Source organism: Lepidochelys kempii, chromosome 1, assembly GCF_965140285.1.
Source record: "Lepidochelys kempii isolate rLepKem1 chromosome 1, rLepKem1.hap1, whole genome shotgun sequence".
Taxonomy (NCBI): domain Eukaryota; kingdom Metazoa; phylum Chordata; order Testudines; family Cheloniidae; genus Lepidochelys; species Lepidochelys kempii.
Window position 1 is genome coordinate 277,798,013 of NC_136380.1, and position 26,354 is coordinate 277,824,366.

At 42.3% G+C, this 26,354-nt stretch overlaps 1 protein-coding gene across 5 annotated transcripts in view; it reads right to left on the reverse strand.

Annotated features, from left to right (window-relative positions):
- TMTC2 (transmembrane O-mannosyltransferase targeting cadherins 2) overlaps window positions 1–26,354 on the reverse strand; it is a 379,113-nt gene that overhangs the window by 32,521 nt on the left and 320,238 nt on the right. For all 5 annotated transcript variants that reach the window (XR_012156727.2, XM_073327618.2, XM_073327617.2 and 2 more), the window contains exon 10: window positions 10,164–10,278. Coding sequence is in view for 4 of the 5 variants with exons in the window: in XM_073327618.2 (XP_073183719.1) it covers window positions 10,164–10,278 (115 nt within the window). In the remaining variant the exon portion in view is untranslated. The remainder of the gene's footprint in view (window positions 1–10,163; window positions 10,279–26,354) is intronic.

The following is a 26,354-nucleotide window of genomic DNA, read 5'->3' on the forward strand; positions in this document are numbered from 1 at the left end:
TTATTTTTATAGCTCTGAATATCAGTTCTCTATAATGAAATGCTCTTTTTATTCTTATTCACATTTTAGTTATAATAGGATTTCAGTGTACATTGCAAAGAAATACAGTGGGCCAGATACAGTAGATCAGCTGATGCAAGTTTATGGCCCTTTGCCAGGTTACACCAGCTGAAGATCTGGTACAATATTTATAAAATTAGCCATACCTTCAAGTATTATATATGTCAAAGTTTGGGTTGTAACATAAAGCAACTCATGTCTTTATTCCCTACCGAGAACACTGTCTTAAGGAAGCTGGCATATGCACAAAACCAACCAAACAAACTGAAGGGATGCCAGGTAGGTTACGCCTTCCAACACTATTAATATTTTGGTTATTACAATCCTTAAACCAAACAGAAGGACAAGTTGTATGGCTTCCTGTACCAGGAGGTAATTAAAAAGGAGCCCATGTGTCTTTTCTGTAGACTTCTCACTCTTGACAGGCGACTGTTAGCATGTTTGCCTGTTAGGGGACTAAAGATGCATTCTTTGTTAAGTTCATATTCTTATCCTGTGGCACATTGTCTTGCAGCTTTTAGAGGATGGAAGAGATGGGGGAAAAAAGGATAACAAAACTCAGATTTCATCATTTTTTCCAGAATGCTTGGATCATTTCCAGAACACTTGGATCTGCAGGTTTTACCTATGAGGTTTTTTTAAACTGTTTATTGTTCAGGGATCATAGATTGCAGATGCTAAACCTCCATTCGACTTTCCACTGGAGTTTTGAAAATTAACCACACAATGTGCTATCGGCAATTCATTCCAATCAATGCATTTTGATCAACAGTTATTGGTCTTTGGAGTAATATGGAGGAAGGAAAATCTTTTTGAAGTTTCACATACTTTTCAAGCAAGTTGAAATCATTTCCTGACAAGCAGTTTGCCACAGGAAACCCAGTTTATACCCATCAACTGTTTTAAATTACTCTGTACATTTATCAGGTCAGTGGTTGAGTGATTAGAAGTGAGTCTAAAAATATTCGTTTAGCACACTTCTGAAACATTCCTGCTGTTTTAGTCAAAGGGTGGCACTTACAATTCCTGAGCAAAAAGCTAAATTTCACAACTTAGTAAAAGACAAGTAAAATTGAATGTGTCAGGTAGCTTTTATTTCACAGAAGGTCAGGAAATACAACAATCCTAAATGCAGCAAATTTCTGTACAAACAATGTGCCTTGCCCAGGAGGCAAAGAAAAAAGGCACATTTTCCTTAGGAAAGAATTGCTTGCATATGAACATGGAATGGATTGAAATTCATGCCCCCTCTAGCCAATTGGAAATACATTACTCTCTTTTCTTCCTCAAATGTATCTTGAAACATGGACCATTAATTTTCAAGTTGAAGTCAATGTGAATTTATAGTTCCTTATTAAAAATTGTTTTTTATAAATTTATTCAATCCATACTAATCTTGTGAGGAAAATGCAAGTTCTATTATTGGGGCATTCATAAACAGTTCCTTCAGCTAAGGTACTGTAGAGTTCTGATTCACATGCTCACTCGAAATCTAAACTAGAATTCATTATGTTAAGCCCTGGAATGGTTTCCCCTTGAGAAAAATAAAAGACATGGAGGTAGGAAATTGCAGTAACCCTATGCCACTAAGCAGCAAATGGCTCTGGATCAGTGTCAAGCAATGGAAGGTTTCCACTGGAGGAAGCATAATTTAGAGAAAAATTAGATACAACAGTGATAAGAATAAAATACAAGCAAGGAAAAGGAAGCCAGGAGAAACTGGGGAACAGCTAGAGAAGAAAGACTGCTTTCAATCATTATGAACTACATCCTAGGCTTTCCATGGTGCTGACCTTGAAAGCAGACCTGACTTCTGTTGCTTGACTCCTAATGCTTAAGTACAAATATCTGCTCCCTTTCACAACATAACTTGCTGTCTGGCATTTAGATCCTGGTCAGAAGCAGCCCTTAAACTAAGCCTCTAGACCAGTGATACTCAGGAGATGCAAGTGGCTCTTTAATGTGTCTCCTGTGGCTCTTTGTAGCACATGATATTAAAACACTGTGCAATTTAATTAATGTAATTTGGCTCCTGAACCACTGAGGTCTGAGTAGCACTGCTCTAAACCCACGGACTCTTATCCTTATGTATGTCTCACAGACTCAGACTTTAACACCGGAAGGGACCATCGTGATCATCTAGTCTGACCTCCTGAACATTGCAGGCCACAGAGTGTCATTTACCCACTCCTGAAATAGACTCCTAACCTCTGGCTGTGTTACTGAAGTCCTCAAATCATGATTTAAAGACTTAAGTCACAGAGCATCCACTATTTACACTAGTTCAAACCAGCAAGTCACCCGTATGCCATGCTGCAGACAAAGGCAAAAAACCTCCAGGGTTCCTGCCAATCTAACCTGGGGGGAAATTCCTTCCTGACTCCAAATAGGGCGATCAGTTAGAGCCTGACCATTTGGGCAAAACCCACCAGACACACACCTGGGAAAGAGTTGCCTGTAGTAACTCAGAGCCCTCCCCATGTAGCATCAGTTGACCATCTGTGATATCTCACAGTTGGACTTGACTAAATATGACTCGTAAATTCCATGGACACCCAAATAAAAGATAAACAATTCAAGGCTGATTCATTTAAATTATTAGGATGCTAAACAACTCTTAAAGTAAAAAAAAAATTAATTTGTCAATAAAGCGGTGATACATTATACTTGTCTAGACATGCAAATATTTCAGTGGGAAGAAGGATTGTTAACCTATGTCCACTTATAAAGCCCTGAATTGAAAGCTCCTGGTGTTAAGTTAGAATCTGGCATCTGCCCGGCCAAAGAAAAATGGGAACTTCTATGTAAGGAAAAATAATCTAGAAAGCCAGAATTTGGCACCAAGTCTTAATTCTTAAATGAAACTTTTGGTGCCATAATAAAATCATGATCAGACAGTAAACATTTCAACCTTCATCCTATTTTTATTTATGTCACACAATCACCCTCCATTATAAACCCCCGTTTTCAGTTTCTTATAACTTTGCCAAATTTTAACTATTTGGGCTAAATTTTTCATGCTGAGCATCAGGCCTCAGGCTGAAGTTTGTTTCAGACACACAGGCCCAAAATCGGAAAGGTGCAGAGGACCTACAACTCACATTGACTTCCAAAGGCCCTGAACCTGGAATGAGCCTCAGATAGGCCCACCTGTGTCACTGAAATCAAGAAACCCTACCTATTACAGAGCTCATTGCAAGTACAGGGTCTTTGTTAGGAAATATCAAATTGGCTGTTAAATCGGTACTAGCTGTTCTCTAACTCTAAGGCCTGCAATCTAACTTGCTTTATTAATATTAAGGAATAAACAGCATTTCTCTGTGATTAGTCTGTTTCAGAAAAGCTAAATGATAAATTGTATTTCTGTAAATATTTGAGTTTACATTAATATATTTCAATAAAACAACACAGTAGTCAAAGAAATATACAAGATAAGCATGACAGATCAATATTTGAGTTTAGGCAATTAGAAGTAAACTGAATTTCCTAATTTTTTATTGACATGAGTGATAACATTTTCAAATCCTGCTTTCCTTGCTGACCAGAGTCATCCCATTGAAGTAGTGGGACTGTCTGAGCAAGCCACACCAAGCCAAAAGGATTTGCTCCCGTTATGAGTACAAAGAGTAACTTTGTTAATTATTTAAATACCACTTATTCCTGTTATGTAGGAAAGTTTATATTGTGCAGAGGAATGAATGTGGATGTTTGTAGTTAAACATTTATTCTACTCTGAGTTAATGTTTGTGGGAAAAGGGTTCAATAAAAGTTGCTCACTAAAATAAGACACACTTTAAATGCAAAAGCTACTAAAAAAATTTAAATAGTGTTTGTAGTGTTTTTGTAGTCATGTGGGTCCCATGGTGGTTAGAAAGACCAGGTGGTTGAGGTAATATCTTTTATTGGACCAACTTCTCTTGGTGAAAATTCAAAATCCATTAAAAGATATTTCTTCACCCACCTTGTCTCTCTAAAACAGTGGTGGGCAACTTGTGGCCCGCCAAGGTAATCTGCTGGTGGGCTGCCAGACAGTTTGTTTACATTTGCACAGCTGCCTGCAGCTCCCGGTGGCCATGGTTCACTGTTCCTGGGCAATGGGAGCTGCAGGAAGTGGTGTGGGCTGCAGGGATGTGCTGGCCACGGCTTTCCGTAGCTCCCATTGGCCGGGAACAGTGAATCACAGCCGCTGGAAGCTATGAGTGGCCATGCAAATGTAAAACTGTCTGGTGGCCCGCCAGCGGATTACCCTGAAGGGCTGTGTGCTGCCTCTAAAAGATGTAAGTCATTTTATATTTTTGGCTTTACAAAAACCGGACTTTACCTCAAAAATCATATTGCTATCATGTATTGCTGTTATCACCTTCCTGTCATTTTGAACCTCTTGTTCTACATCCAGGCCAACACAAATTCTGTTGTTTTTTAATAAAGAATTTATTTTAAATCCATCTCTTCTTCTATGTAACCACAGCTACAAAGGTCATCCCCTGCCTGATTAACACCTCTAATCTAACATTTTCCGCCTCACAATCCTCCAGTCCATCTAGCATCTAAAATAATCTCTCTCACTTGACAATCAGCCTGTACAACTCCTCTGTGCCACTCCATTGACTACCATTGCTTACTATCCATTTTAAAATTCTCAGCTTTGCTTTCAAGGAAGCATCCACTTACCTCTCTGTTCTGGTTTGTTGTTGCATCGCACCTTGCCACCTTTAATGTTCTGTTTATAACCATTCACTTCCTTTTCTTTTCACCCATATCGCTACACCCTCTTTCCCTCTAATCCAACTGCCTGGAACCATCTCAGTTCTCTGTCATTCAAATTCATCCCGAAAACACACCTCCTCCAAAAATCCCACAAACACTTTGGGATGGATTTGGAGCTGCTACAATAACTTATGAATATATATTCTGTTAGTCTGATTGTTATTTGTTGTTTACTGTAGACAAATATTGAGTGAATTCACTAGCAGGCTTGTCAGGAAATGTAGGCAGGAAGGAGGCAACAGACCAGCTAACAACCTCTTAGCAAACATCCAGGACTACTGACTTTAATGTTGCTGCCCAGACTCCTGCTGAGCCAGCCAAACCAGTTTAACCAGACTCAGAAAACAGTAGGACTTGGGACTAGACTTTGACACACTCCAGAGAAAGGGAGAGAGAAAGTGAACCCAGAGTGTTGTAGTCTAGGACCCACTCTAAGGCCATGTCTACAACGCAATCTTTGGTCAATGCAAGTTACGTTGCCATACAACCACCACCATCTGTATATCACTTGGGTGTGTGCATATATGACTACTTGAATCAGCCCTGTGCTTACTTACTGGAAATGCTTGTCTCGATGCAAATTGTGGTGAACCATAGGTAGGTATCCCAGAGTGCCACATGCTGCCATCCGTCATAATGACTTTTGGGAAATTTTCGCAATGTTTTGCTGGATAGGCACGACTCATCCAGGGATCAAGTTCCCAGCATGCAACTTTCTCCATCCCATAATGCCAGGTACATCCCATAATTTTTACACCATTTTTAAAAAAATACCACAAACCCGTGCAGCACTTTTCAGTATCTGCCAGCTCTGACAAAAGCACAGAGCCTGCAGAACTCTGCACTATTCTCATGAACGTTGCAAACACAGGTTGCACAAAGCTCCTGTATTTCCAGACCTGCGGGCAGTACCATAACAACGAAGGACATTAGTTTCTTCAAGGACAGTTTGCTGAGGAACATAGTGAAAAACTATTCAAGGTTGTTGTTGGTGTTCATGGAGCAGCTGCAGATGTTGGAGTGCTGCTTCAGGGCATGAGAAATAAGCACTGACTGGTGAGATTGCACCGGAATGGAGATATGGGATGACAAATAGAGGGTGCAGAACTTTTGGATGTGAAAGGCCACATTCCTGAATCTGTGTTCGGAGCTCGCCCAAGCACAGGGACACCAAAATGAGAGCTGCACTGACAGTAAAGAAGTGCGTGGTGATGGCACTCTGGAAGCCTGGAACACCAGATTGCCACCAGTCAGCGGGAAATACTTATGGAGTTGGAATATCCACAGTAGGGGCTGTTGTCATTCAAGCGTGCAGGGCCGTTAATTGTCTCCCCAGGACTTTGAATCTCGGCAATGTGACGCAGTGGATGGATTTACAGCAATGGGGTTTCTGAACCGTTGTTGGGCACGAGCCCGCCTTCCCACAGAGTACATCAACAAAAAAGGCTACTTTTCTATGGTGCATGACACACACATCTTTAAGAATACAGGTCTGTTCAGAGAGCTGCAAGGAGGAACATTCTTTTCCAATTGGCAGATTACACTGGCAATACAGAAATGCCAACAGCGATTCTGGGAAACCCAGCCTCCCCCTGGCTCATGAAGTTGCATGCTGGCCACCTCGACTACATCCGGGAAATAATCAACAGTGGGCACAGCAGGTGCAGAATGACGGTTAAATGTGGTTTTGATAAACTGAAGGGATGCTGGAGGTGTTTACTCACTAGATTGGATCTCTATGAGAAAAATATCCCAATAGTTGCCTGTTCTGTCCTGAATTATATCTGAGAGGCAAAGGGGGAAAAGCTGCCACCAGGATGGAGGTGGAGTGGCTGTCTGCTGACTTAGAACAGCCAGACACAAGGGTCATTACAAGACCCCAGTATGAAGCTATGCAGCTGACGAAGGGTTTAGAAGAGCACTAATGACAATCCATAGTAATGTTCTATGCTGGCATGTTCTCTGGTCCTGGAGCTTTGGGTGTTGCTAAGAATTGTGTAGTGCTTGCTGTACATTAATAAATGTGACTAAGTAATTTCCTGATGCTATGAATTATGTGGTGCTTGTTGTACATTTACAAGTACTGTTTGCTTTGAGTAACACTCAACTATTGCATTCTGCAATATGTGTTGTAAACTAATAAAGATAGTTTTATTCTCCAAAAATAGAATTTTGTTCAGTGGGAAAAAAAGTGCAGAAAAACAACATGCAAAAAACCCGCAGGCAATGTAATGCAAACTTTTAACAAATTTAGCAAACATTTCTGTCCATTTCAGTGCACAAATGTCGTCCATTGGGGTTACACATACCTCAACTGTGGTTCTCACAAGTCAGTGTATGTGAAGCTGTGGTTCTTCTTGCCGTCCTGTGGCCTGGAGTGGTAAGGGCAAGGATGCGACCCATGATAACACTTGGTGTGCTGGGGGTGGGGGAATAGCAACCATGGACGAATAATGGAAGGGAGTTTTGAAACTTCTCTTTCCCTTTCTGCTTATTGACACTTCATCTTTGGAACACCTTGGCACAGCACTGCTCTCCAGTCCTGCCATGGTGAGTATGGCCTGCCAGGGATGGGGTGAGGGAAGGATTTTCTGTTGTATGTGAAACAATACAATTTTGGTCCCTATTCCATGGGTAAAAGTAGAGGGCAACGACACCAACTACTGGCATTATTTTCCACATGAGGTGATCGTTTTAGATTATCATTTAATCTTGAGGGTAACAAAGGCACTGAGTACACATCTGCTACTGGTGTCTCAAAGCTGCTCAGGCCTGTATGCTGCTAGCCTGTTCACTGCAATGGTGCCAGCTGAACTCATTGTGAAGGGGCATGGGAAATTATCTATCGCAGAGAAAGAAATACGGCAGCGATCCCTAAGAACATTGATAAAGGAGTGCAAAGTATCTCCATGAAAGTTTCACCACATTTCATCAGGAGGATACAAGGGACATCCCTATGTTCATGAACAAACTGTCCTGCATGGCCCCTTGCCAAATCCAACATGGAATGAAAAGCAGATGCCAACTCGACTTCTGTTTGTTATACACATACTCTTTTGTCTTGTTAGCTTGGCTGGTAGGACTGGCTAGAGTGTGATGGAGTCTCAAACAGATCCTGCCTTGTGGCACGGCTGCAGCCTCCCACCACATCTTCCTACTTCTCCTCCTCCTCCTCGGTATCCATACTGCTGGGGTGCTGGTGGGATATCTGCCAAGTATGGCATGCAGCTTGTTGTAAAAGCAGCAGAACTGCAGGATACAATTAGATCTATTATTGGCCTCCCTGGCCTTGCACTATCCCAGGTAAAGTTCCTTTAATTTCACATGGCACTGCTGCTGATCCCTGTTATACCCCTTTGCCCTCACCCCGATGCAATATGTTCATAGTTGTCCATGTTTCTGTGGCTGGCCCATAGCTGTGCTTGCATTGCCTCTTCTTTCCACATGCTCAGGAGACCAAAATCTCCTGTCTTCTCCTGGCAGGAGCGCATCTACTGTGTGGAGCCAGCGTGGTTGGTTGGGTAGCTGCACGCAACAAGGAAGACCTGCGAGTGTGCTTGCCAAGGAAAAGGCATCAGGAAAAGGCATTTCAAAAACTTCAGGGAGGGCTTCCACTGTCCGTGACCCCATGGCAGTGGAGTCTACTACACTCACACTGCGTTGACCCCAATGTGTCAATCTTGGCTCCATGCCATTCAGGGAGGTGGTTTTACTGCTTGCTGTAATGGGGCACTTATGTCAGCCAGAGACAAATTTGAGCGTTGACACAAGGTGACTTATGTTGACCTAACTTTGTAGTGTAGACCAGGCCTAAGAGTAGGAGAATAGCATGATTTTACCCCAGGGTAGTAAAGGGCAAGGTCAAACCTGATGGGGGTACATTCAGAGATGCCATGAAGGGATCAGAAGTGCAGCTAGCCCTATAAGGGTGACAACACTAACCCACCTTGATGATATACCATTGCCCCTCAGCATCATACCTTCACTTTAAAGACAAAACCAACACTCCATTTTATAGTGAACCCCATCATCTATATGCCTAACTTCCTAGGCTTGTGTTCTTCACTAATCTAATGTTTAGATGAATGACTCTGAATGCCCATTCCTAAGGAGGATTAAATGTTAGAAAGTGAGCATGCAAACAGAAGGATCCTTAAAACTATCCATGTTGGTGCAAGTGTTTGGGATAATATTTAATGGATGAACAATTGAACCATTTGTCTTGATTTTCTTTACTGATCTACAAGAACTGAGTCCATCTCTTTCGAGCAATCTTTTAAAGGCATTTTGGGGCTTATTTCAAAATCTTGCTATAGGAGCCTTCAGTTCAGTTTGGAAAGTAGGTCACTCACCTAAGAACTTATTCTGTCTTCTTTTACAAGCCATTTTTTTTTTATTTTGTATTTGTGGATGTTAAAATTATAAAGAGTAAAGCAAGAGAAGTCTATTAAGATAACGGTTCTAATGACTACTCTGTGCTAATTGAATGTATTTACTCAAAACCACTTCTATTATTTTTGTACCTTATTTACAGTATATTTTCTAAAGCAAGATACAGGCTAATCCAAACCATTTGTGTTCAGTCATTGCTCTTCCTTTTAAGTACATAAGAAGCATAATCATTATACAGTTATCCTAGAAATAAAGCCCGGAGACTAATACAGTAATGCGGGCTTAATGTAATTGTTTAGGTAGAAGCTCAAAGTTGCTGAAAGTCAAGGTGCATTGGTTTTAAACGGAAGGACAAGCCCTCTAAAATTTCAGATAGCAGAACAAAATTAAATACAAGACTGCCTCTGAATCAAGGGGTTCTGATATCATTAATCACCCCTGTATTTCTCAAAGTCTCCATACCCTTGAGACTGATATTTAGACTTCTAATCAGTTTTCTACTCCCTAATGATATTTATATAATATTCTTTGGTATTTCCAATACTCTCACGTTACAGTCAGAGCAATAGAGTTCCATTCTCTTATTTATGGACTATTTTTGAGACTCAAGTCTTTAAAAATAATTTAAAAGGAAATTTTGCTGAAAATACTGTACGAAAAGATATATTGTTCTCATATACAACCAAAGAGGATTACAAGCTTGTGAAATACAGAAATTTCCAAGGTAGTGAATAAGGAGTGTAAAATATAGAAAAGTTACAAATAGACTCTGCTAGAGTCTGCAAAACTTTCACTCCATTTTTTTCTTCCTTATTAGGTATAACAAAGTTTTCAAAAGGGGTATTTGGTTAAAAAAAACTTGCTGTAAGCAAATACTGCAGAGTTTGGGGTTGGGGGAAAAGAGAAAGCAAGAAAACCAAATAAGAATAAGGTAGAGAACTAACCTGAGCATATGGGCTGCATTGAAGACAACATCAAACTCTGTATTGTCCAGCTCAGCTGCCTTCTTTGCCATTTCAGCTGCTTCTATCAGGCGGGATTCTTCTAGGAGAAACTGACCTGCATGGAGGATATGTATGTTAGCTCAAAGGGGAAGAAGCAAACAGTATGTTGGACAGTGACCCACCTGAAAATCAGACACCATAGACTCAAAAGGAAATATGTTTTGGAAGGAGACAAAATTGTATGGAGGGTGTTTTTTGTATTGTTACAAGTACAATAGCAGAAGATGCTGTAAATTATAGCTATAGCACATCTATCTAGATGCCCTTCTTTGATTAGGTGAAATCTATATGGATTTCCATACAGTCAATTCAATATATCTTCACCATCCTATGTTTAAGTAACAATACATTTATGATAAACCAAAAAATCTAAACTCTAAAACAGGGCCACCACTCTTTAATGCATTCTGTTATGCATTGTGCCTGACTTTGAAGCACGTACACCACAACACAAGCCAACTAAACATAATCTTTCGTACTAAAGTCGTCATCTTCATCTATCCAATTTCTCATTCTTCACTGTATGCAGTGTTCTTATAGACAGGTCAGTCCCAGGATATTAAAGAGACAAGGTGAGTGAGGTAATAACTTTTATTAGACTAATTTCTGTTGGTGAGAGAGACAAGCTTTTGAGCTTCCACAGAGTTCTTTAGGTTGCCTGAAGCTTGAAAGCTTGTCGCTTTCACCAACAGAAGTTGGTGCAATAAAAGATATTACCATACCAACCTTTTCTCTCTGATTCTTTATTCACATTACTATAAACCCAGGAGTAATTGCTTTGAAACCAATGGAGTTACACCGATGAAAATACAGTGTAAATGAAGGAAGACTTTTTAATACTAAATGAGTAAAAAACATCTACATGGCTATATACAAACTCATTAGAGTATACAGATTCACAGTATACATTCATAGTGCACACTTTTTTAGTCGTAAAACTGCCCAACAGTTCTGAAAGTTTTGAACTAAACAAAGGGGGAGAAAAACATAACACTCAGATATTGGTGGAAATAGAGAAAAATATTTATACACGTATATGCGTTTCAGTCCTGATCAAATGTTTTCATCCTGAAGACAACACTGAAAATGGGGAAGAAAAATGCTAAAACACTTTCAATGATCTGCTCTGGAGAGAAGTTTTAGTGAACAAAAAAAAAAATTCCATGCTTTACAGGCTGTTCTGTACTTTAATACGCCAAAATAAATAGTAAAACTGCAGGCAGATACTATGAGTAACAAAAAAGCTATAACAGTCACAGAAAACATACAGTAAAACCAGAAAATGACACAGTGCGCTCCAGCATTCAGAAACAATACTCCCAGTCACTGTTCATTTTGCACAGAGGGAGAAGACATTATTTACTCCCGGGGGTATTATACACCAAAAAAACTAAAAATTTTGTGCACAATATATTTTAAAATTCTGCAAATTTTATTTATTAATTAATAAATGTGGAGGCTTCATCATGGCAGTGGGGAGCACAGCCCACTGGCTGCATGGATGTGGGAGATCACCCTGCAGCCCTCTGCTCCTCCGAAACAGGCACACCACATGTGGGCAGCCTAGCAGGATCCAAGTGTGGAGGGATCCAGGTGTGGTGTGAGAGGGTTCAGTGTGGGGCAACCTGGGTGCAGGCAGCTCGGTAGGGGGTCTGGGTGCCGTGGGGATCTGGATGCACAGGGGCTCGTTGGGGGTTCCAAGTTCAGTGGCAATGGGACTCTGCAGGGGGATGTAGGTGAAGGTACTTGGGGCTAAGCTGGGGGGTCTGGATGTGGGAGGGATGGGGCTCTGCAGGGGAGGTCTGGGTGTGAAGGGCTCAGTGAGGGTGCTGGGGGAGTGTGGCTTGGTGAGGTAGGGGTCCAGGTGCGGGGGGGTATTATTTGGGGTGGGGGGTTGAGTGAGATGGACTCAGTGAGGGGTGCTCCGGGTGCTGGGGAGAGTCCGGACGCAGGGGATTAGGCTCGGTAAAGTGGGGGTTTGGTTGTGGGTGGTTTGGTGTGGAGGGGGCGAGGCTCAGCAGAGAAGTCTGGGTATGAGCAGGTCTGGATGCACAGGAGCTGGGCGCACAGGTAACCTCTCCCCCCACGGCTGAGGAGTGATGGGGGCAGGAACTTGGGTCTAGGGGGTGCAGTTTCCTGCAGCCAGGGGAGACTTCTGGGGGTGGGCTTGACCTGGTCCCTGAAGGGGAAGAGGAAGTCCTGTACTCCCCAGTCTCTCCAGAGCCAGTTAGAAGCCACCGGCCACGGCGCACCCAACCCCTCCCTCTCCATGGTTATTTGCATCTCTGCTGGCTTCTTCGGAACCCTGAAACAACGCACCCATGCTGCGAGAGAGGGGCATATGACTGCTCTTGAGGCTTTCCTTTGCTTCCCCATCAGAAAGTCATTTTTCTGCAGGGAAGCAATGAAATCTGTGGGGGGGACATAAATTCTGCACGTGCACTATGGTGCAGAATTCCTCCAGAAGTAATTATTTATAAACCTCCAATATCGCATACCCATGTTTTACAAGCATATGCTAATAGTGCTGTACAAATAACTGAATATTCAGTTCAGGTGCAGGTCTGAAAAAAAATCATTATGGGTCAACCCAAGACCAAATATTTCAAAATTTCAGTGGACTAAAACAGAAAGTTTCATTTTGTGTCTACTGAAACGTTTTTCAGAGGGGTTTTTTTTTAGATGTTTTAAAATTTTTTAAAGATAAAATTGAAGGAAATCAAGAAACAAACCCTCTTTCTGAAATGAAAAAAGTCAAAACATTTTGTTACAGAAATGAGACCATGAACCATTTTCACATTTCCAATTTCCACCTCCCCCCCAAAACAAACAAAACAAAAACAAAAACAAACAATTGGCTGAACTTGACTCAAATTAGTGAATTATTTCAGATGATCCGAATATGCATTTTTGGCAAAGAAGTGTTTGCATGAAAAATTTCATCCAGCTTCATATGTCAAGACCACATGCGTTACTTGGTACATAATACAAATTATTCTTATGTAGGCTGCACGCTAACAAATCCCAACATTAAAATCCTGAAAGATAAGAAAAGCTGTAAAAGTTGGACCAAAATTTCCCATCTCCTCAAAACCAAGCATTTAGTCTCACATAAAGACATTAGGGAAAGCTCTGAAGGAAATAAAATAAGATTGTTGGTTTGACCAATGAGAATGGCTAGAAAAGCAAAACAGAGTTAAATCACTGAAACGATTTCTTTTTGTTCTAGAAATCCATCCATCATACTCCAGATAACCTGGACATCTCAGAAGAACTGGAATTTGACTACATGTTATTCTAAGAATCAAAACAGTATTTTCTTAGTAAACTGCCCAGCTTAAGTTTGCACGAAAGTACGTTTTGCAATTTAAAGGAAAAGGTAAGGTAAATTATTATAATGATGTGCAGCTGTTTCTCTCCAACTGCTATTCTTTCTAAACTAGAGATGGTACAGATGGAAAATGGTAAACTTTCTTTTTTTTTTTTAGCATAAGTTTTCCCAGAATTACTAGAAGGATGACTTCTCTCCCAACCACCACATTAACATTTCCTAGCTTCAGTCTTACAAAAATGCATAGGCAAGCTAGATTTAGCTTAATATTAAAACTCAAGCACACTCAACAAAATTCTTCAGGAGGAAAATATTTCTCTCTTCCTGCGATTATCATTATTTATGATTATTTAAACACCACCCAAGTCTGCTAGGCCTGTTTGTGGACATAAACTAGGTCCCTGGAGAGTTTGCAGTCTTGTATGGACAGCATGTAGACAAAAGAGAGTTGAGAAGAAAACAACATGAGATTCTACACTTTGGATTCCTTCTTTAGATTTATAAATGCATATAATCCAAGGACAGAAAGGACACTGTAATAATCTATGCTGACCTCCAATATAACAGAGGCCATACTACTAGATTCCTTTTGAACTAGAGCATCTCTTTATAGATTCCATATTCCATTTGCTGGGTTTGCAGTATGTACGTTTCTATACATAAAACCTGATGAATGTGCTGCAATTTGTAGAAGTTGCTTTAGACGCAACTGGACTGTAATTTCCCCATGCCATTAAAAATGATATTTTACCTACGTATTGTGCATACATCCTACTGTATGTTACTCAACGGAAAGTTAAGGTGTTTACGCCAATATTCAATCTTCTGAATCTACAAAGTAGATTTCCATTTTTATTAAGCTTTAATTATTACTATTTATTCAGCTTAATGTGGTGGTTAATGACCAATAAACATATTCCTTCAGCTTTACAACTATAAAGGATATCTCACTGAAAACAAGAGTGTACATATCCCTTGCTGAACTGTTATTTTATCACTTATTAAAGTATTACTCAGGGAATCATGGCAGGCACCTTTCTCTTTCCTACAACAGTTTTTGCAATTAAGGGAAGTGGTTAAAATCAGGAGACTGTCCCTTTACCAAGCAGTACCAGCAGGTCTTGGAAAGCAGATGTCAAAAAGCTTGGTGCATACTCCTAACAACAAATAATTATTAAACAGGGTCAACACTAAGACATAGCAGTAACTTAAGGGCAACAACGCTTAACAAGAACATTTTAATTATAAAATAAAAAAAATAAAAAATAAGAGGAACCAGAAGAACCCCGGAAAAATGAGTAATACTTGGTAATTAAACAAACTTGGGAAACTGCTCCAACCATTTTTATGCTGTGCCCTGTAACAGTCTTTACACATCTACTTTACAAGGTGCGTTATTTTTAGATCAAGGACTTTGCAGTGGATTTTAAAGGTCTGTGATCGATGCTCGCATGCTTCTTAAATTTGGAAGAACCAATGTTAGGTACAGTGACTATACCTTCAAACTTCCCTGTCACATTCTGGGTTGCAACAGAGACCAATGAGGGATTGTGCCACAGCCTGCCCCCAACATATTCTCAGTCCCAGATTTCCCCCAAAACGTGTTCTGCAATGTCCAGCCCTCTCCTGGACAGTTGAGATATTAAGATGTGATGCCCCTGTAAAGAGTCAGCTCCCCCACCATCCCCCTCATCTGTCCTTACAGACTAGTAAGTCTTCAAAATGGAGTCTTCTGAAAAGTAAAATCTGGGCCAAGTTTCTCTCTCCTGCTGGGTGTAGATGCCAGCTGTCTTATCCCAAACTTCTTGTTTTGAGGTTTGCCTCACTCCTTGTTAGCTTGATGGGTCTGTTTACTGTTTATACATAAATTGAGGTAAACACACCTGGTTAACAACTCCCCCTGACATATCTGGTTTGAACACATTTTAGCTATCATTACAGCCTAAGTCCATAACTCTTAATACCCACTGAGTACATACATCATGCATGAATATTAATGATCACGAGCTATTCGTTTTCAAACGATACCTCACAAGGAATATTTGGTACAAAGATGATTACAACAATGGGCAGGGTATGAATACAGGGGTGCTTAGTGTCACATTTCCATTCTTTCCTCTCTCATCTTATTTTATAAAGGCTTTAGATGTTTGTAGTATAGGGTCATTTTAAATTTGGAGAAGACATACATGTACAGTTTGCAGATGAAGTTTCAAAAATGTGTGTCAGAGACCATTGCTTTTATAATAGCTTACACACACACACACACTTGCTTGACACCAATATCAAGAGTTGATGAAGAAGCTTCTTCACCACAGTAGCTTTGGTTTTGGTGTTCCCCATTGTGACGGAAAGTACCCCTGTATTCACACCCTACACATTATTGTAATAATCTTTGTACAAAGTATTGTAAGGTATCTAAAAAGTCACTTTTCTGATCAGTACCATCCTGATAAAATATGTGCGGCAATACTGTATGTGTATAAGATTCCAGTTTATGGTGGTGGTAACACATTGTTCCAAACTGAGCTTGGAAAACAGGTCTGTCTCAAACAAACGAATGTGTGCTCTGCTTAATTTGTATTTAAACAATAAACAGAGTCATTAAGCAGGAAGGGAAACTAAGGAAGCTCAAACACATGAGGAAAAATAGCAGGGAACATCCTTCTCCTTAGACTTGTTGCCTCCTGGTATCCATCTGGAAATGCTTTTCAAGAGAGGGACTTACACTGTAAAAAAGGAGGGACAAACATTACCAGGGACCCGTTTCTCATTCTGCCCATCTATTCATTGCACCTAAAGGGACAAAGGAAACAGCCATGGGACTGGAGAAGGGGTCCTGACCTAGGAGGTTTAGTCAGTACAACTGCTGTAAGCATGCGGTGAAAAAACCTTGCTTTGAATTTAGAAACTTGTATTGTCCAAGAGAGGGCTGGGCAGCACAGGAAAAACATTTCAAGGGGGGAAATCTAAGACTGGGGGTGTGTTGGGTTATCTTGCACTTGGTGAGAGCCACATGTGGCTGGCAGGCTGCAGTTACACACAAACACTCAGGGTTTGGCTTACATGCTGGAAGGCTGTTTGTGAGCTGCTCAAGTGGGAACTCCTTCAGCAGGTGTTGTAAGGCACCCAAGGTTTCAGGACAAGGGTGGCACAGCTGCTCATTAAGCTAGATTGTACCCTTGTATACAAGTACTTTAATTTTTGTATGATTGGTGGGACATGGAAAGTTAACGAAGAGAGAGAAATGATTACTCTCAGGGTGCCAATTATCTAACCAGGAATTTCTAAGGTATGTTTCTTTGTGTTCATTGTTTATGGATTTAAAGCAAACTGGAATAGGCACAATCACTGTGCAAGGTATGTTAGTTTTTGTGATCAATGAACTTTGTGATCATTTGAAACCAGTGGAACTATTCACAGAGTTAAAGCTAAGTCAATGTATATTTGCAGGATTGGGGCTTAAAACAGTATTCTTCATATTCTTCTTCTGTTCTCTGTTTTACGTATATTCTATAGTCAAACCATATGAACCCAGAAGGAACCTAGGGGCTATAAGGGCTTCCAGGAAACTTGGCATTTTACCATATAGTAGGGGCTACTCTACTCTAGAAGTACTACATTGGCGCAGCTGTACCTCTGTAACTCATCTGGTGAAGATGCCCTACTGAGAGAGAGTTCTCCCATTGGCACAACAACTCCACCTCCGCGAGAGGAGGCATTATGCTGGCTACATCGGTGCTTATGTGGTGTAAATTATGTTGCTCGGGGGGTAGGGGGAGCAGCTTATTCACACCCCTGAGCAACATAAGCTGTACCGACTTAAGCGCTAGTGTGCACAAGCCCTAAGGAATGCCTAGGTAGGCCGTCACCACAGTGCAGCCATTTCAGTGCTGGGAGAATGTGGTCTTTTCAGAAATATCAGTATTTTTCAAATGGCTACTCTTTTCTAACCAATAGCCAATGTAAAGTGGAAGCAGCATTTTTCTGAAACAGAGGCCTGGTCTACAGTATGCGTTTATTTCGGAATTAGCTGAGTTACTTCGAAATAAAACTGCTTCGGCCACCTGACCAAAGCACTTTTTTCGATTTAAAGGGATCTTTATTCCGATTTCTGTACTCCATCTCGGCAAGTGGAGTAGCGCTAAAATCGAGATCGCAGTTCCGAGTTACAGGTACTGTGGACACAATTCGACGTTATTGGCCTCCAGGAGCTATCCCAGAATGCTCCCTTGTGACCGCTCTGGACAACACTCTCAACTCCGATGCAGTAGCCAGGTAGGCAGTAAAAAGCTGGAGGAACTTTTGAATTTCCTGTTTGGTCACCACCATCACAGGCGACCATGCAGAGTCCACCATCACAAGAGACCACGCAGTTGTGGATTTGCAGACGAGCTCCAGCATAGTCCGAACCGGAGTTACTGGATCTCATTGCATGTTGGGGAGACGAATCTGTTATGGCAGAACCACGTTCCAAAAAAAGAAACGCAAATACGTACGTTAAAGTCTCCAGGCCATGACGGAAAGAGGCTACTCCAGGGACACAGAGCAGTGTCGTACAAAAATCAAGGAGCTCAGGCAAGCGTTCCAAAAAGCCAGGGAGGCAAACGGGCGCTCTGGGTCCCAGCCCCATACATGCTGCTTCTACCGTGAGCTGCGTGCAATTATGGGGGGTGACACCACCACTAGCCCACCACTGTCCATGGACACCTGCAAGGGGGGAGTAGCACAGAGTGAGGAGGATGAGTTTTTGGAGGATGAAGAGGAGGAGGAGGACAGTGCACAGGCGGCAAGCGTGGAATCTGCCCCCCCCCCCCCAGCCAGGAACTATTCTTAACGCTGGAGCCAATAGCCTCCCCCAACTCCCGAGGCATGCTCCCGGACCATGACCCTGGAGAAGGCACTTCTGGTGACTGAGAGCTTGATCAGAGCCATGCGGTGGGGGGTGGGGGGTGGAGGGAAAGCCAGCCATGCTGAGCTGTTTGCATTTAGTTTAAAGGGCTCATCCCTGCTCAGAGCCTCATGGTGGCGGAGGGGGGGTGAGGGGGGAGGGTGCTGTGTGAAGCAATCATCACAGAGAGCCCGCAGGCCCTCCTTTAAAATGCAAACCCACCAGGCATTGCTTGCTATGGGAAAGGGGGCCCAGCAGTTTGAAAGCATTGAAATGAATGCAGAAGCAGCAGAACCCCATGTGCCCCAGGGCTTACCATGGCTGCCTGCAAGCTGAATTCTGTTGCCTGGCCGCATGTGATGGCTTACTCACACCAAAGTAGCAGGCCCTTCAGTATAAGAGGCAAAATGAGACCTTGTACAGAAAGAACATGTGCTGTGTACTATGAATTGCCTGTTTCACTGAGAAAGTGTGTCCCCTTTGTTCTCTAAAATGTATCTTTTAAAATACTACCTACCTTCCCTTTTTCTCCTCCTGCAGCCAGTGCAAATGTTTCAACGCGGCCCCTATCTACTCCGTCCCAGAGGCTGGTCCAGATTAGAAGGCGGAAAAAACAAACTCGGGACGACACATTTGCCAAGCTCATGCAGTCCTTTCGCACTGATAGGGTCCAGCTGAATGTGTGGAGGCAAACAATTGCGGAGTCGCGTAAAGCGTTACATGAATATGAAGAGAGGAGGGACATGTGCGATGAGAACAGGCAGGATGCTATGGTCAGGCTCATGGGGGAGCAAACTGACATGTTCCGCTGTATAGTGGATCTAATGCGGGAAAGGCAGCAAGACCACAGACTGCCGCTGCAGCCCCTGAATAACCGCCCTCCCTCCTCCCCAAGTTCCATAGCCTCCTCACCCAGACGCCCAAGAACACGGCGGGGGGAGGGGGGGTAGAGAGGCTACGGGGACCCACACAGTCAACCCCAGAGGATTGCACAAGCAGCAGAAAGCTGGCATATCCTAAATTTTGATTTGTTTTCTGGACTTGTCCTTTCCTCCTCCGCCGCCCCACTAACCCAATACCCCCGTCTAGCTTCTGATTTCTCTCAATGTTTTGTGCAACAAATAATAAAGAACGTTTTTTAAACAATTGTGACTTTATTCCCATATATATATATATATATATAGGGGCGGGTAACTTTAAGAGAAACAAACACAACTCTCACACTGTATCCTGGGCAGTCATGAAACTGGCTTTCAAAGCTTCTCTGATGTGCTGCACTCTTCTAATCGCCCTGTTGTCTGGCTGTGCGAAACTGGTCGCCAGGCGAGTTGCCTCAACCTCCCACCCTCCATAAATGGCTCCCCCTTACTCTCACAGATACTGTGGAGCACACAACAAGCAGCAATTACAATTGGAATACTGATTGTGGTGAGATCTAACCGAGTCAGTAAACTGCGCCAGAGTGCTTTCAAACGTACAAATGCACATTCTACCACCATTCTGCACTTACTCAGGCAAAAAGTTGAACTGCTCCTTACTACTGTGCAGGATGCCTGTGTATGGCTTCATGAGCCAGGGCATTAAGGGGTAGGCTGGGTCCCCGAGGATAACTACAGGCATTTCAACATCCCCAACAGTAATTTTCTGGTCTGGGAAGTAAGTTCCTTCCTGCAGCTGTTCAAACAGACCAGAGTTTCTGAAGACGCAAGTGTCATGCACCTTTCTCGGCCATCCCACGTTGATGTCAGTGAAACGTCCCTTGTGATCCAGTGCATACAGCACCATGGAAAAGTACCCCTTGCGGTTTATGTACTGGCCGCCCCCGTGTTCCGGGGCCAAGATAGGGATATGCGTTCCATTTATTGCCCCGCGGCAGTTAGGGAACCCCAGCGCGTTCAAGCCATCCACAATGGTCTGCACGTTTCCCAAAGTCACTACCTTTGATAGCAGCTGGTCAATGATTGTGTTAGCTACTTGCAGCACAGCAGACCCCACAGTAGATTTGCCCACTCCAAACTGATTCCTGACTGACTGGTAGCTGTTGCAAGCTTCCACAGGGCTATGGCCACTCACTTCTGAACTGTGAGGGCTGCTCTCATTTGCTCTCTGGTGTCTTTGCGCTTCAGGGCAGGGGACAGCAAGTAACAAAGTTCCTTGAAAGTGGCCCTACACATACGAAAGTTTCTCAGTCACTGGGAATCATCCCATACCTGCAACACTATGCGGTCCTACCAGTCTGTGCTTGTTTGCCAGGCCCAGAATTGGCATTCCATGGCATGAACCTGGCCCAACGCCACCATGATCTCCCAATCGCCACATGCTGTGCTTCTAGGAACGTCTGTGTCCATGTCCTCATCACTATCGTAATCGCGCTGTCGTCGCTTCCTCGCCCGGTTTTGCAGGTACTGTACATACTGCTGGATAATGCGCGAGGTTTTTACAATGGTCAAAACTGCAGCGGAGATCTGATCGGGCTCCATGGCTATGGCGCCTGGAAAAAGGGCGCAAAAATGTAGGAGAGCAGAGTGGCAGCGGAAGAGGTGCTGTTTGGTTCATGGTAGCCGAACAAAGGCTGAAAATGGTTGTCTTCTGTGGTTTTCACGGAGGTGGGAGCCCAGGACAGACAAACATGGAGAAGCTCGGCAATAGCGGGAGAGCAGAGTTGGCAGCGGAAGCTGCGCTGCTCGGTTCACGATGGCCGAGCAGAGTTGGGTGGTGGGAAGGGTGCTACCCTCTTTCCAGAAATGCCCCTACACAGGGGGAATCCTCAGGTTGCCTACAAAACTAATTTTTCAGATGCTCCTAATTTCTTGGAACATTTTTCTTTAAAAGTGAAAATTCTGAGTTTTGTAAATTTTGCTGTGCTGGTTGTAAATTTGAGTGAATCCACTCACCTACTTCTGAGTTATTCAATAGTAAAAAGTCAGAAAATATTCAGTTGCCTTTGGGACTGCTCAGTGTAGCTACATGCATGATCAGTCACGTGCTTTCCTTTGTGCTCATTGTTCAAGAATAGAGTACATTTTAAAATTCTTTCTAATGTGGAAAATGGGAGTGAAAAGGAAATCCATCCAAAATCCACATGAGAGCAACTGAGGTATCAGAGGATGCAGAGGGGGAAAAAGGAATATTTTCTCTCTTTTTGGAGTCTCTTGGGAGGGAAAACAAAATAGACAGCAGCAGCAGAAGTATTTCTTTGTGTAACATAATGCTTTCGTGGTAACACTTCAGAGCACACTCAGTAGTTGGATAAATTCAGCTGTGAATCTAAGTGGTAGCGTGATCCCAAAAATCCTTACTCATCTGAGCTGACCTTACTGATTTAAGGAGTTCTGCTGATTTCAGTGGGGCTACTTGTGTGTTTGAGAGTTTGCTGGATTGGGCCCTAGATTATTGCCTTTCATTACAGCAATTCCTTTAAAGACCAGCTTGAGCAACTGATCATTAATTACCTGCCAGCAACCACATTTAAAATACTGGCCCTAAGTTGGAGGTCCATGACAAATAAAACTGGCCTAAACTGCTGGCATGAAGACTTCCTTGTAAAAACAGAATAAAAGCACAAAATCAGCTGAGTGAGACACTTCCAAGTGAAGAGGTATTTATGTGTCAAACAGCAGGAGGTGGTGACATACAATACCTTAAAAACATATACATTTATAGTGAAGGCTCCAAAAGCAATCTGCTTGAATATACATAACTCAGATTGAAAAATATATTTGTAGTTTTCAGTTCCATTTGTATTAAAAATAAATATTGTCAACCTTTTATTAGGCCAATCCATTCAGTTAGAGAAAGCTTTTCCCCCCCAATATTATTTTGAGCTAATACCAAAAAATATCCCTAGATTTTAGAAACAAATCTTCAGAAATACCATGTTTCTAGTTTCCAAATTTTGTAAACTAACTAACTTCAGGACAAAATTAAAGTTCAAACAGGGGGATTTTTCTTTTATATCTATAACTATCCTGATAAAGGAAGTAAAAGAATGTAATTGACACAAATACTAATGGGCAAAACAAACAGCAGTGTCACATGGTAACCATGGTCACATGGTAAAACAAATAGCAGTGTCTTGAAATAAGGATATCTTAATTACAAACGAAACAGATATATCAGCTCTTATTTCACTCCCTGTATGGAAATTCTTCAAAGGACATGTTACCCTTGGAAAGAAATTCTAACCAATACCTCACCCAAAATCTAATGACTTACTGGGGAATCTTCCAAAATAGCATCAATTGGGCCTCCCTGAAGGAATACAGAATTTATTTCTGTCTCCATTATTGCACCACTCAAATACGAGGGCGCTGTTACATTTCTTAGATGTGACTGTGCAGAGGGGTGTAACTGCCTAGGTTAAAATAGTTATACAGCAATGTAGAAGCTCCTACTGCAGCGGCTGAAAGCTTATTCTTTTCACTGCTTCTCTAAAACTATTTGTAATAAAATGTGTATAACTATTCTCCCTTCATATTCCAAAAAGCTTAGTAACGCTATTATAAGAAAGGCTAAGAGTTTGTCACAGAGGTCACGGAATCCATGACTTCCAGAAACCTCAGTGACATTTTCCACTTCAGCCCCTGGGAGGTGAAGGGACCTTGCAGCTCCCAGCCACTGTGGGCAGTAGGGGAACCCCAGCACTCTCAACTTCTGTGGGTGGTGAAGGGGACCCCAGAGCAGCAGCAGGACTCTCCTCCCTCCCCATTTTGTCACAGATATTTTTAGTAAAAGACGGACTGGTCACAGGGCTTCTGTGAATTTTTGTTTATTACCCATGACCTGTCTGACTTTTACTAAAAATATCCATGACAAAATCTTAGCCTTAATTATAAGCTATGTTTTGGATCCTTAATGGATCTTTTTCTCATAAGTAGAATTCCATTCTCCATATTTAGTATTAGGCCTCTTAAAAGTTAACTTGAAACTATGACAATTATTTCACAAAGTCAGCCAAGCACAAGCAAAATTTCACTCCAGTACTCCACAAACAAAACCTTGGGACCATCCATTTACCTTAAACATACCCTACCCCTACAATATTATTTTCTTTAAGAACTAAGTTCTCTTAAAGTCATGACAAATATTAAAACCAGCCTGAAAAGTACAACTAAACAGCTAGGGGTGGGAGGAGTTGCAACGCTCCTTGCCTAGAAACAGGGCCGTAACACATTTTAAACCCAAATTCTTGCCACAAGGCCATGTGCAAACCATGTCTGTAAAAGGTATAAGGAGAACAACCTGGAACTGCCCTACAAAAGTCTCCTTAATAGACATCTAATCAGACGCTGGCTGGGGAAGCAGACATTTATCTGACTGAATGAGCTTTTAACATAACTTTGCAGGCCAGCTTTTCAATCTCCTGTCAAAATCCAGATCTGCATGTGCATGTTGGCATTTGAAGTTAATGAAAGCTGTGGGGTGCTTAGACTCTCTGCAGATCAAGCCAGTTTTATTCATGTGCCTAAATATGAATGCAGTACTTAACTATATATGCACAAGTTTGAAAGTATTGACCATGGTTCTCTTGAAAACTGCCTGACCTATTGAATTGGAATCAACCAAAATAAACAGCTAGGATGACCTTCTAGGGGTGTATCCGTACTACAGAAAAACTCTGGCTATAGAGTTTTTCACATCAGACTTATAGAGAAGGTGACACAGGGTACCCAGTCCCTGAGGACAACTAAACTGAGCTCCCCTGGACTGGAGCAGGTGAGCCCAAACCAACTAATTAAAAAGAGCTGAGCTACCAATGAGCCTATAAAGGGCTGCTAGTAGGCAGCTGGGGAAGGAAGGACTGAGAGAGGCTGAGCCCAAGGGAGGAAAAGCCACACTGGAGTGGAGCTAGTTCCTGTGCCGGGTCCCTGGAGCAAGGGGCCGGGGCCATAGGGAAGCAGATGCTCCACGAGGGGAACAGAGCTGGCTGAGGTTAGGAAGCTGCCAGGAGCTTGAATGCCAGACACCTCTGGGAGGGGTGGTCCTGAAGCCTGGGGCAAGGACAGAGTTGATAGTATTTTCTGTTTATTTGATAGCCTCTGTTGAAAGTAATAAACCTCTTTGAAAAGACTGGGCATGGCAATGCATGCTGTGTAGTCAGGGAGGAGTGTCGGCCCTGGTAACAGAAGGGCCTTGTCAAGACAAGAAGACTAGTGTGGCATCTGTGAAACTCATTGCTGGGGGATGTTGTGAAGGCCAAAACTAACTGGGTTCAAAAAAGAATTAGTAAGGTCATGGAGGATAGATCCATCAATGGCTATTAGCAACTCCATTATCTGTGTGTTCCTAAATCTCTGACCTCGAGATGCTGGGACTGGATGACAGAGAATGGATCATGCAATAAATTACCCTGTTCTGTACATTCCCTCTGAAGCATCTGGCACTGGTCACTGTCAGAAGACAGGATACTGGGGTTGACGGAACATAGGTCTGATCCAGGACAGCCATTCTTATGAATGTTGGCAAAATGACTGAATGGCTGTTGGTCATGGGGAGACGCCCTGACTTCAAGGAAGATTTGATCCACTAGCTCCTGATCCAGGAACTACTTGTATTTGTCTAAATTTATTATCAGGGTTTTCACTCCTGATAGGTTGCTGGCCACTAGTCATGACTTATGGGGCACTACTCAGTCACATATTTTCATGGATTTCCTTCTGCAGATGCCATGACTGGCTCTCACCAACTATGTCAATTTTGGTAGCCTGATTGTTTATTTGAATTAAAATCAACCTTTAGGATACCAGTTTTATGACCTCTTAATCCAAAAGGATTTCAATCCTTCAAAGAACATATATGTACAGTTACTGTTCCTGGATTACCGCCTGCCTTAAATGTAAAAGCCATTCTGTGTGGATGCATTGTGGTAACTACAATTTGGATCAGAAGTCATTTACCAATTTCTGACGGTCACTGGACTGCCAAAAATCCAATAGATCTCGTAGGTCATCTCTCAATCAGTTGCAATGGCAGTGTCTTTGTCTGGTTTGTAACCACTGAGACTTCAAGTTTCCACTGATACTGTGGAAGCAGATAGATACCAAAAATACTGTCAGAGCCATCAGTCCCAACATCTACAGCCTTGCTGAAACCTGATTCTTCTGGCAAATCCTCTTTGGCAGACAGAGAATGTCTCAGAATCTATCTTTGAGCTGCAAAGCTTTGAAGCAAGGTGGGTACTCCAGTTGTTTGTGGAAAAAACTAGGAGACTTTAGGTTGTTTAGGTTAAAACCAAACAACTTTAGTACCCTTAGATTGCAAAAACAAATTCTGGATCTCGGTCAAAGTCCTTGATCAGCTATATCATTCAGCTAGAGGAAAGTATGCACCCCTCCACTCTGTGTAAATATACCCCTACAACTGCCAAGAATTTTTCAGAGCACCACAGCAGTGACACCAGCCCCAAAGACGAATCTCTGAATTGGTACCCTATCAGAATGTATGATACATCCAGTGGTTGGGATGTGCATACATGTAGTCATCTGCCATGTCCAGAGTATATAGTCACCTTTCTCTAGAATGGACACGTTTGTTCCCAGATACACCATTTTGAACTTTTATTTCAACAATTAGAAGTTAATACAAATAAATAATGAAAAGTTAATAAAAGGTTGATAACCAGGAAAGGCCTTATCCCTAGGTCTTTTGGGGATCAGGAAATACCTTCTTTCTTTTGCCCAATGTCATGGATTTGATGGTGCTTTCCCTCAGAACAGACTAAGTTTCCTGAAGTGTGTCATCCTGATATTTCTGGTTTCAAGAGGAACCACTCTGAACTGTCTCAGTATGGACTGGATTGGCCACCTTTTTCATACAGTAGTTGCATTTCTGATTCTCACATACCTGACTGGGTGTTCTTGGCTGTCTGTACATTAAGTGAATCTCCCTCATCTGTCCCTTGCATAAGAGG